Source organism: Sylvia atricapilla, chromosome 4 (assembly GCF_009819655.1).
Source record: "Sylvia atricapilla isolate bSylAtr1 chromosome 4, bSylAtr1.pri, whole genome shotgun sequence".
Lineage (NCBI taxonomy): Eukaryota > Metazoa > Chordata > Aves > Passeriformes > Sylviidae > Sylvia > Sylvia atricapilla.
In genome coordinates, this window is record NC_089143.1 from 34108355 (window position 1) to 34120360 (window position 12006).

Here is a 12006-nt window from a genome sequence, read left to right on the forward strand (position 1 = left end):
AACTCAGTGACCCTAATGGGTCTCTTCCAACTCAGAAGAGTCTATCATTTTATGATTTTAATTCCTCCACATCTGAGAGACTTGAGAATCTTGCATAACTGCCCCAGTAACTTTCCAGTTGACACTGGAAATTTCATATTGTTGTTTTACACAGGGCAGAAATTGAAACAGTGGTCATGATTAATTTTTTTAATTCATTCCCAATTAAAGGTATTTATTGAAGGTATTTATTAAAGGTTGCCTTAGTATTTACAGAATAATTCTTGTTGAATTAGGAGGCTGTCAATTACACTGTCAACAAAGCCACATATCTCATATTATTTCTAGGCAGAGGGGAAATAATAACCCACAGGGAAGCATCTTTTATATATTATTTAAAAACCTCTGAAATGACCTTGAGGACCTTTTCCACAAAATACTTCCAATGCCAGAAGCTGTAAATCCTCAAAGATGAATCAAAGGAATACACTACCTAAAACAAGCCCTTTATTACCTGACCCTACAAAACCTGCAGGTAGTCCCCAAAGGGGCCAAAGCAGTCTGCAGTACAGAGGCCAATAAGCCATACAAAAAGAATTGAAAGGATAATGAGGGAAATTAAATGGGCACAGAAGACAGTGCTGAGACCACTGAAAGGTGAAGAGGGTATTATCCATCCTAGACTGCCATTTTAGGCCTGTAGACATGCAATCCATTGCATACTGGGCAATATGTATTAGCTAAATACTGTGTGCTTTTCTGAAGAAAGTCAAAAGGAACAAAAATGAAGCCCCAGCACACCCTCATATGTGACATGCCAGACCACATAACTTCTTCCAGTTTGTTACTGCTATTCAAAAAGGAAAAATATTCTAGTCAGGCAATAGTTTATGAGTTCATTAAATAAATGGTGCCTTTTCTGACATAATTTCATCCCTAGTATCTACAGTGCCTACAGTACAGGTCTTAGAAAACCTCCTCTTGATTTTATCTCATTAAAGTAATGATGTCAAGGTGACTACTGACTAAAAAAAACTAGAAAACAGTGATAACCTGAAGTTTCAACACATCACAGAGACCAAAAATAAACAGTACAGAGTAGAATAGCAGCAAGCCTCAGTTACATGTGCCTAAGAGAAATATTTTTATTTCCCTTGCAAACATTAGTAGACAAAGAAGTCAACACCATCTGCCTAGCTCTAATTTTAATGTAAAGTTATTCTAAATAGAACAGAGAATAAAACATCAATGGAGAAAATTATTTAGATTTCTAAAATTAAATGAAGTACTGTCTCACTACGAGTAAGATTTCTAAATCCACTTTTGTTTCTGCATAAAATAGGAGATAGCTTTAAACAGAAAACTGAGTCTTAGGTTCACACAGCTCTTGGCCTAGCTTTATCCTTTTAGACAGCTGGGCTGCAGTACTCATCACCAACATTTCATAATATTTTTTTTTCTTCTCTTTACATTAAGTAGCTCAGTTGTGGATATGTAGAAGTATCAATTCCAGACACTACAGTTTTGAACCCAAATGCGATGTATAAGTGCTGAACCCTAATTGGAGCAAAGTTTAATCACTCAGAACCCCTGAGATCTAAAGGGACCTCTTGAGATCATCCATTCCAAACCCTGTGCTCAAGCACAGTCAACTACAGTAGGGTGCAAGAGAACCATATTCAGTCCAGTTTTGAGCATCTTGATGGATAGCTAAACTGCTCATGTCACTCCAGTTTTGAACTCGAAAACTCAACACTGAGCTTCAGCAACCTATTACCATCTGGTTATATATCAGATAACCACTAAAAACATCATCCAACACACCCAAATGCACAGACTGTGAACTAATTTACCTTACTCACTGAACAATGCTCTGTTACTGCCCTTGTAATCTAAAATATAAAAGCACTAAGTTAATGAATTATTTATATGCTCATCCATACATACTGTGTTTCCACAAATCTATTCGTAGCGCTTGGCCTTCTTGGAACACTTGTTTTTATCTCTTTTTTATTAATTTTTAAACTATCTACATTTTTAGATATACTGGAATGGTGAATTTTGGGCAACCTATTAATAAGCCAAATAACTGGGGGTCTGTTTTTAAATTGTAAGGCCTGAATGCTTCACACTTGGCTCTGCAATATTGTCACTGACCCATTGCCCAACACAGGCCATTTACTTCCTGTGCATCATATATTATTTATTCCAAAGATGGTACCAATGCTTCCCCACCTTTGTGAATGGACATGTATTTACAGAGATACAAGGGAAGTGTACTATGTGTGTAAAGTATTACCAAAACTGATGAAAAAATAACGTAATCTTCCTGCAGCAAGAATGCCTCGGGACTAGTGAATTGTACACTCTGAATTCAAACATCTCGCCTACCTTGTCTGGTATACTCATCTGCTTCTCTGTGGACCAAATCTTTTACCCGGTTTCCATACAGCAACCTAGAGGAATCATGATCAAAAGCTTTCAAGGTTTCACTGGAGCTGTAAGACTTCTGAGTAGGCACTCTGCACTCCTCATTTTCTGCAGAAGAATTTGTATAGCGACGTTCCTTGTCCCGTCTGCTCTTTGTCAGGGAGCAATAAGGCCTACGTTCCTTCACATCCATACTTCATTCCTTCTCTGCGCACATCAGTCCAGCTTATTTGGAAGTCTTCTCTACATTCAGCTTACATTCACCTATAATAAAATTAGAAAGACAACCACTGCTGTGTTACAATGATCTCTAAATTGCTGTAATTGATCCCTAACTGTCTGGAACAGAAAGAAAGAAAGGAAGATCTGCTCAGTAATGGGTGAGAAGCACTTCCGTAAGACTTGCCAGAGCTCCATGCATGAGCTACCCTGATCTGAAACATTAGCAAAAAAATTCTTGTGAAAAATATCAACAAAATACTACTCATTTTTATATAGCATATTAAAAAGTCAAAAGCAGAGAGTGACTGCAGCAGAGAACGAGTTAGAAAAATAGTAATTTTTCAGCGTTAGGAATATGTTAGTTGTCTAAGGTCTATCTGTAGGTAAGCTGTGTTTTTCCTTTTCTGAGAAGCCTGCATACTTTAACGGCAAACCTGGCTTTTTTTCTCCTTGTTGGAAACTTGTGGTTTTAATGTTTTGGGTTTTATATGTTTTTGTACACTTTTAGACTTCTATATTTTTTATTGTAATTTCTATTCTAAGAAAATTATTCTCATCAGAGAACGTGTATATGTGATTTTACTGCAAGCTACAAAAACAACACATATGATGTGCAGGAAGGTTTATCCAAGCCAATATATTCTATGTAAGCTGTGCTAGAAGGCAAGAAAATATTTGATTTGTAAATGACAGTCAGAAATAGCTTCTCTTCCCATCAAGTTTCTAAGGAATATTACAGTATGAATCATATTTCTATTACTGTTTATGTTGCTTTAATATTTAATTAATGTATTTTTAAAACAAGATTTCTCAGTTTTCAAAACAAAATATCTCAGTTTCATTTTTTGGGTCCTGCACCCTCAACCAAAATATCTACATTTCTGACAAAAAGAAAGCCTGGAAATTTTGCTTTTGTTTTTTAAAGAGAAGTGCTAAAATAAAGTTAAGAACGATTTTTATCTTTAAACAGCTGAGAAAACATATGCATATCACACAGCAACACATATCACAAAGCAACAGCAAACTCCATTTGCACTCTTTTCAGCAAAAATAAGGTTGCTTTATAACTCTTCACTTATTTAAACACTTAATATCAAACTCCTTAGTTGTCACTCCTTAAAATATTTTTAGAGATTATTTAATTTATTACAGAGCCATAATTCAAGCTTGGGAACTAGAGTCAGTCCTTTATAATTTTATTTTGCAATTTTCCAAAAAGGTTTTTGCATTCCTTGGCCTATGCGAAGCTCACATTAGGCTTGAGCATAAAGCTCCAAAGCCTTCTCCATTTAAGGAAACAATCCCCTACTTCTATATTTTTAAATTTTAAGTGGTTAACTGAAATTTTTACAAGATAAAAATAAAAAAAACCAAACCACCCAAAAAAACAACCCACAACAGTTTATTAAATTTATCACTGTTAAGATGGTTTTTTAAAACATTTGATTTACTAATAAATGCAAGTACTTTCCAGGAAGACATATTATACTCCGTGTTTTATTAATACTAAACTAAATTGTGATTTTTAAAAATGGTTATTAACAAATACACATGGGAATTTCTTTGCAGTGTAAAGCCTATCTCCCCTTTCATCTATGCACATCAAGACTTTAAAGGGCCACTAATTCCTAGCGTCTCTACGCTGCACCATGGGAAAACTCACACACACTATTCACCGTCAGAGAAGAATACTTTTTATTTTTATCCAAGTTTCAAAAATCCTTTATAACGTAAAAAAAAAGCAAACAAAAACCAACCAAACAAACAAAAACCCCCAAAAAACCCAAAAGCACAACAAAAGTCAAACCAACAATCTAAACTCTTATTTGCACAATACACTGTTACTATACCAACCTAAAATTCTCAAAGATTTAATCTATGCTGTAGCATGAAGAAGTACTGATCTGCTTCCCACGGAAATCAATGAATTCAATAAAATGTCAAAAAGCATTTCTCTGGGTTATCTATTGCCTGTCCAGGCAAAGAATGAAAAGGTTAAATAAAATACAAGCTGTTTAACAGCACCGCTTTATGGAGACACTTGAGCAGTGATTATCCTGCCAGAATAATGAGGACTACTGGATTATTGGTGGGCATTTTTGGAAAAAACCAAAACAAACACAAAATATACCTTTTAGATTTTAAGAATGTGATCTCTTTGAATCTGGCATTATACAAAACACCTGTTTACTTTCAGTAGCCCTTAACTTTAAAAATTAATAGTATTTCTCAGCAAGTCTTAGGAAACACTTAACATCCTCAGGCTTATGTCTTTGAATTTATTTCATCAGAGAATTAATACACATCTAAACGAGACAGAATAAAAGCTATCTTAAAGATCTGTCTACAAATAAATGCTCTTTACTGTGATCAGACAACAAGCAGAAGGGAAAACACAAACATATTTGCAGAACACAGAAACAAATATCAGAATTAATGTTTAAGTAGGGAAACTCTGCAGTGACAAGTCAAACAAAAGGAGACTTGCAGATGGCTTTACTAGATCTTTACTTATCCTATTATGAATCACCCTTCTCTTCCCCTAGAAAACACTTCTCATACCCAAATGAGAGTATTTTCAATTACTGAGAAAATTATTTTATTAAAAACCCAAACTGTCATTTACGGCATTTACTCAGCCCCTTTCTTTGAAACATCACTACTAAAATACTAACAAGATTTCCCATTCAAATATTCACAGATTTATATGAACCACCGCTGCACAAATTTGATCATATTTCATTTTTTTTCTTCTCTTCTGTTTCCTATAACATTAAAGCTGCATCCTAGGGCCTTGGCAGGAATAGCCAAATGCACAGCAACTAATTTACAAAATCAGATTAAAATCTTAAACCAAAGAGAGTTGAATTTATTTTGTGATGTATAAATAAAACACTTGCCTTCATCTGCAAGGAATTTTTGCCCATATGTCAATATTTATGGTCTATCAGGTTGCTTCACCCCAACTAACTGAAGTAATTTTCACAGAGCAGTATTTACAAAGCTATTGAACTACTGACACGGGCACAAAAGGATGTCAGTTCAGCCGTGCTATAGAGTGCTGCACGTGTAACGTTGCAGTGCTAACGTAAAACAGCCTACGTGGACTGCAGAAAATAAAAAAGGTATTTCACTGGTGCGTGCCACTACTTCAAGTTCCTGTGTAATACTTTTGAAAGTATAAGAACTGAGGATGCTCATCTGTGTCACTGAGCATTGGGATCTCCCATGACCCCTTCAGTGATCTCTCCAGTGTTAGGGGCTCCTGGCTGAATTACACAGGAGGGTGTTCACTGATCACCAGGCTGACATGTCAGCTCTCATACAGTCATGCTCAGCCCATTGCTCCACACAGCTTAGCTGGCTGCAGACTCAGAATCTACTTTCCCACTCTCACTCCAAATTTTAAAAACAGCTTGAAACCATAAAGAGGAGATGCCCATTTAAAATTAATACTCAAATATTTCTTTCAACTTAATTTAGAAGGAAAGAAGGACAAGCAATTCTTGTTGTAATCAGGCTATTGGGATCAAAAAGCTCATTCCCTTATGTGTCTAGCTACATTGTAGACCTCTGCCATCATTAGTATCTTTAGCACAACATTTAATTACCAAGTTTGATAAGTTACGTGCAATTAATAATTAAAAAAACAAACAAAATTTCTTCTTTTACTTTGTTATAGAGACACCAAGTGTAAACATTAAAACCGAGCACAAGACATGTTCACACACAAGTGTCAAAGCTACCACAGAAGCTTTAATGACTGATGTCTCAGACACAGACAAAGCTGACTGATGTCTGTTAGAAGTTTTACACTGCATTTAAAATTTACCAGGATAGTCTTTCATCAGTTTCTCTTAGTCATCTATTGCAACATGAAATAAAGTCAATGTAGTGAAAAAGAAAAAAAAAACCCCACAAACAAATCACAGCTATTTAACATTTTTTCAGAAAAAAAACCTTGATACTTAGGATCTACACCGCAACACATTAAAGTACTACAGACACATTTTCATTGGTAAGATGTAAAAATGGCATTAAGGTCATGCTAGAGTGTTATCCAAAATACCCAGGTACAACTTCAGCATGCCTGCAGGCATTTAAAATGTTATTGGAAATTACTGCATTTCATTCTACACCTTGAACTCTGAGTTCCTCAAAGGGTTGTTGCAGTTTGGCAGCAGGATGGCAATCATGCCTAAGATACACAGTGCTCCCTCCCCATCTCTCACTTGGAGAAACTTCTCCCAGCATTAAACATGATTCAATGAACATCAATGTACCTGACTAAGAAGAATAAATATACCTCAGTATATTATATCCTCTGATATCTAAATATCTACAGATACATGATATAGTAAACAGGTAAGAAATCAAATATGTTTGTTGCCAAAATGACAAGATAATTGTATAGAAAAGATAATGTCATTGCTTGGGTTGATTTACGGATCTACTTTATTCCCTTTCCACAGCTATATCCATTTTAGACATCTCCAAACATACAAAGCAAAGCTGGAATTAGTTCTAAGAATAATGAGAATCATTAATATATACAGAGCTGAAATAAAAAAAATATTCAAAAAATGATAAGATAAAATTTGTACGTTTCTCTGTTACAGGGGAAGAGTAAAAGAGTTTGAAATACAAAGGAAGCACAAAGGCGATCTCTCCTCCTCAGTCTCAAGGAGAAGCAGCAGCAAGGAAAACAGCATGCTGTTGGAGCAGAGCCCTTCTTCCCTCCCTGACGCCAGCAAAACTGAGACAGGGAAGGAACTCACATATTACAGATCATAAAGTTCCCTCCCAACATCTAAATCTAAAAACTTAGGCATTCCAAAGAATCACAGTATTCCCAGCTGCAGAGACCTACTTATTATTGAATTACTGTTATTTTTGCTATAAATCACCACTATTACTAATGAAGAGTCATTGATCCTTTCACACTGACTGGCAGGTGAAAGCACAGTCTGAACACTTGCTTAGATGGGGACCAAATCTGCTTTCATGGTTCTACATAAACACACGCAGCACAAGAACCCTGAGATTTCTGGTGGAAGAAGGCTTGAATTTCTCTCTGGAATAAGAGCAGAAGATTTTACAGGCTGCGAGCTAAGAAAGTGTCTATTCTCAGCATTGACAACAGTTGCTGAAAATAGCAACTAAGTAGTGCTGCTCAATAGATACATGTCTGCAAGTGCCATTATTTTTTATTTAATAATAATTTCCTTTGTACTTCTAATTGTTGACCAGGTTAAACAAATGTAAATATTGCATTAGTTATAAATTGCAGTAGGTATAGTATTTAACAGGCTCTTAAATAGCAGAAGAACAAAGCAAAATTCAACTGACACATGTTAAGTAGATTAAAAAGCTTAGGTACAATATGCAAAAATTAAGAAAATCTGTCCACAAAAAAACCCCTTCACAATTCGTACAACTAATCACCCATAAAGCCTATTACAAACAAATACTAAGAAAAACTCAGAAAGCATAAAAGAGTGATGAAATTTCCACTTCAATGGCTGATAAAGTGAGATATGTCAGAAATCAACTGAGCTGGAAAAATGACACTTTGAAGAGGTGCTTAGGATGATCTGTAGCCATGGTGTGCCATTAGTCAAACTGATGACTCTTAATACATGGACATTTCAGGTCATCATATCTAGAAACTCACTTCTTAATATAAAAAGTCTGTCTTCCAGCATAGAAACTAGAGAGAATGCATCCCAAATCAGCCTTCCTAAGGGGGAGTAAGAAACAGATGGCCTGTCAGACAGTTCACAAACTAAAATTTAAAAGAAGCCTCCTTAAGTCACTATCTAACCCTACATTTTAGAATCAAATTAGAAACAAACAAACAAACAAAAAAATCCCCACAAAATAACCCTAACAAAAACACACATTCAAAAAAAGAGTAATAAGTAAGACAAGTAAAAATTATTTTGTATTTTTCTGCATCAATCAGGGGAACAGAACACTCAAATCTACCATCACAACAGAACGTGATCTTAATATAAAAGTTACTTTACATAGTCTATCTAAAAATCTTAACTACATTAGGCACAGAATAAACAGCAAATGAATGTACTCTATGTTCTTCTGTATTACAGAACTTCCTTGCAATAGAAGTCAGGAAAATCAGCAAGATAAAGTGTTCTGCAGCATCCTGGTTAGTCACTGAGACTGATGTTTTTATAACAATATTGGTGCCATTACTTAAAATCAAAATCCTTGGGACTGAGGGAAAGAGGGAAAGAACTGTTTGCAGGATCTGTCATGAACTCTGATCTTGAGCAGAAGCATCTACCTCTAATTTGCAGGATTTGTATAAAAAGTGTTTTATCTCAAAGGGCTGAGTGAGAAAGTGAACACAAAGACCAAAAGAGTATAACAATACTGTGTGCTCCTTTAGTAAAAAGAGAGTGAGAATATGGCATGAAAAGACAGAGGGAAATAAAGCTAGGAGAGCAGAAATGCTGCAGTATGAAGAAAAAGTAGTAACAAAAGAAGCTCAGGACACAAAGTGGAGAGAGAAGCACTCAGTACCACTCATTATGGCACCACTGGGGAAGACAAGCGACACAGAAAACCTAGCAAGAGAGTAGAGTTTAAGAGAAAAAGCAAGTGGAGGAAGAGAACAAAGAATACTTCGGAAGGGAAGAACTTTGTGACTCATTTACTTCAGCACAAACTAATAAACTCACAGGGTCAGCACTGGGCAATTCATTACTCAGCAGCAACTAAAAAGGCCCAAGTAGTTCCCTCCACTCCATTAAACTTGAAATTCATCCTTTATGCCATCATCTCCTTCCCGTCTCATCTTTTACACACTTTTTTTTCCTATCACTGTGTTCTTACTCAAGCTATCTTAATGGTATCCTAATACAGGGAAGTATAATTCCTTCTTGAATTGTGTCTCCCAAATCTACTTTTGCACATGCTCAGAGCTCTTCTAGAGAGATCTCTTTTGTTGTGGAACCAATCTAAAGAAATCTAAGGATTTTTAAAACTAAAAGAAGTGGGATGGAGAATTTGACACAACAACAACATATAACAAACCATGAACATCAGCAAAGGTGCTGCAGTCCCCGATTCCCCAAGCACAGAGCACAGCAGAGTTATTTCTCCATTTCTGTTTGGAGAACAAAGCCATCAGCGTATCAGCATCACCATCTGAACAGGCTGTCGATCATTCAAGTCCCCCTTCAACAACTCACAGTTAATTTCAAACAATTTGACAGAAGTGAGGTTTCAAAAACAACACATCTCTCAAGTCACTATAAGGGAAATGAAGTACATTACATGTGACATGTAAGAGCTGGGCATACAGTCACAAGGCTGAGCTGAAAATACTACTGTGAAGGTGTCTGGAAATGAAAGGAGGACCTGAGGAAACTGTAACAAGGATGTCATTGAGGACACACTGGAGAGGGAAGAAAAAATACAGCTAAATGTAGGTGCTGAAACTACTGCTGTGGTTGCATGACATAGGATACACATGCAGCATCAGCCTTGGTTTCCAAGTACAGCTTCTCATAGTGAAAACTGAAATCCCACATGAACAGGAGACATTCAAGATTTTTCTTTTCCTCATGATCTGACAGGTAACTAGATTTTTCAGTGCCAGTCTCAATATGATGAGCATACTGTTGCAGCCTGGTAACCTGGAGAATTATTTAGTGACTCATCTCTATAAAGAATGATAGTAAGATTTTTACAGCATGACAATTGTTTTAATGCTCAAGAACTTTGTTTTGTTCAAAGTTATCCCACTGCCCTCCTGATGGGCTTTCACAGATAGCAACAAATCAAAGCCACACAGATACAAACAAGAAAATTCCCAAACATAATGAAAAATCCCCACAGAAATGAGTACTCTGTATTCATACAGTCACAACATTCACTTACTACTCTTAATGTAGTGTAAAAAATTATTTCCAAATGCCACCATAATATGTAGTAAAGAACAGTTTAACTCGATTATGCCCACATTAGCAATCCCTACTACTGTATTTAAATATCCCATCTATTCAGATGGTATCAGCTGTCATGTGCTCCTCTATACTCCCCAGGTTCCTGCTTCCCTCTCTGCACAAGCTGCGTCCTCTTGTCACAACCTCTAATTGTCTCTTCTTTAGCACAGTCCAACATCAGCAGACAGTAAAGGCTGGAGGTTGTTTGCCCTGCTGGATCACTTCCTTTCTGTAATCCTTGTTCTAACTCTCTTTCAAAGCATCCCTTTCATTGCATCAGATTTTTAGCCTTACCTTAGAGGTCATACGAAAACTTTTTGTCCTGTAATCACCCTATTCCACTCTTACCTCTCAGGTTTTGTCTCCAGTTTCAACAGAACTAAGACTTTGATTAGGGCAAACAAAAGAATAATGCATTTTTAAAATAAATTCTTTGGCTAACTATGTGAGACACAAAATTTCCCACAGTAATTAGCAATTGTGTTCAAAGGACCACACTGCTCTCTGAAGCCTCCACACAGCCTGCTCTGGCAGGACCCTACCTGACTACAAACCAAGATCCTCTCTCGTAACTACTTAAAGAACAATTAACCCTTAAAGATTCAAAGCCTCCTTCAGGAAGCTGGGGAAGCGGGAGAAAGAATGACCTCCTGCTGCCCTCCTCTTTCCCTGGTGTGTTCACCTGTAAGTAAGGCACCTGGCTGTGCTTCCACATGCTCCCAAATTTCAGCTGTGGAGATGATGCTGACCTGCTTCTGGAGAGCCCAGTGACAGCACCTGCACTCACATGTCAGAGAAACAAGTCTCAACTTCTAAATATGCTCCCTGGTCAAATGATTCCAGTTTTGCAAAACAAGCACAAGCTTCTACAGGAAATATTGAGGAGCTTCATATTATGCTTTTGGAGGAAGCTGCTTGTTTAATTCCTTTAAATTACCACTTCATATAATACTCAGGATTTCTCAGCACATGCATTGATTAAAAATCCTTCTAATTAAAATAACAATTTACTTCCGCAACAGATCTGAAGGTGACCTTTAAAGAATGGGCTATTTCTGTCATTAACAACATAAATGAAAATTTGGTCTCCAAACACATGGACAATTAACTGTAACTGAATAATGAAAATATTTCCCAATTATCAACTAAATCCTTTCAGATTCAATAGGAGTTTGTAGAGCAGTTCCGCAGCTCAATCACACTGAAACGAAACAATATGTAATAGTATTTCTTATCAAGTACATTTAGCAAGCAGAGGTGCAAGACAAAGCCAGGGATACTGGAGGCTTCCACTCATTTACAGGACACAGAAGACACAAGCAGAAGAAGGAAATCTTTCCTACAGTGACAGTCAACATGCCTCAGACAAGTCCATATGGACTCATACATGAGTGGATGAGCA

The 12006-nt window shown here is 36.5% G+C and overlaps 1 protein-coding gene across 1 annotated transcript in view; it reads right to left on the reverse strand.

Annotated features, from left to right (window-relative positions):
• Nucleotides 1–12006, reverse strand: part of TENM3 (teneurin transmembrane protein 3) — a 373463-nt gene that overhangs the window by 312474 nt on the left and 48983 nt on the right. Inside the window, exon 2 of the mRNA XM_066317559.1 lies at nt 2371–2673. Coding sequence (XP_066173656.1) covers nt 2371–2602 — 232 coding nt within the window. The 5' untranslated portion in view covers nt 2603–2673. The remainder of the gene's footprint in view (nt 1–2370; nt 2674–12006) is intronic.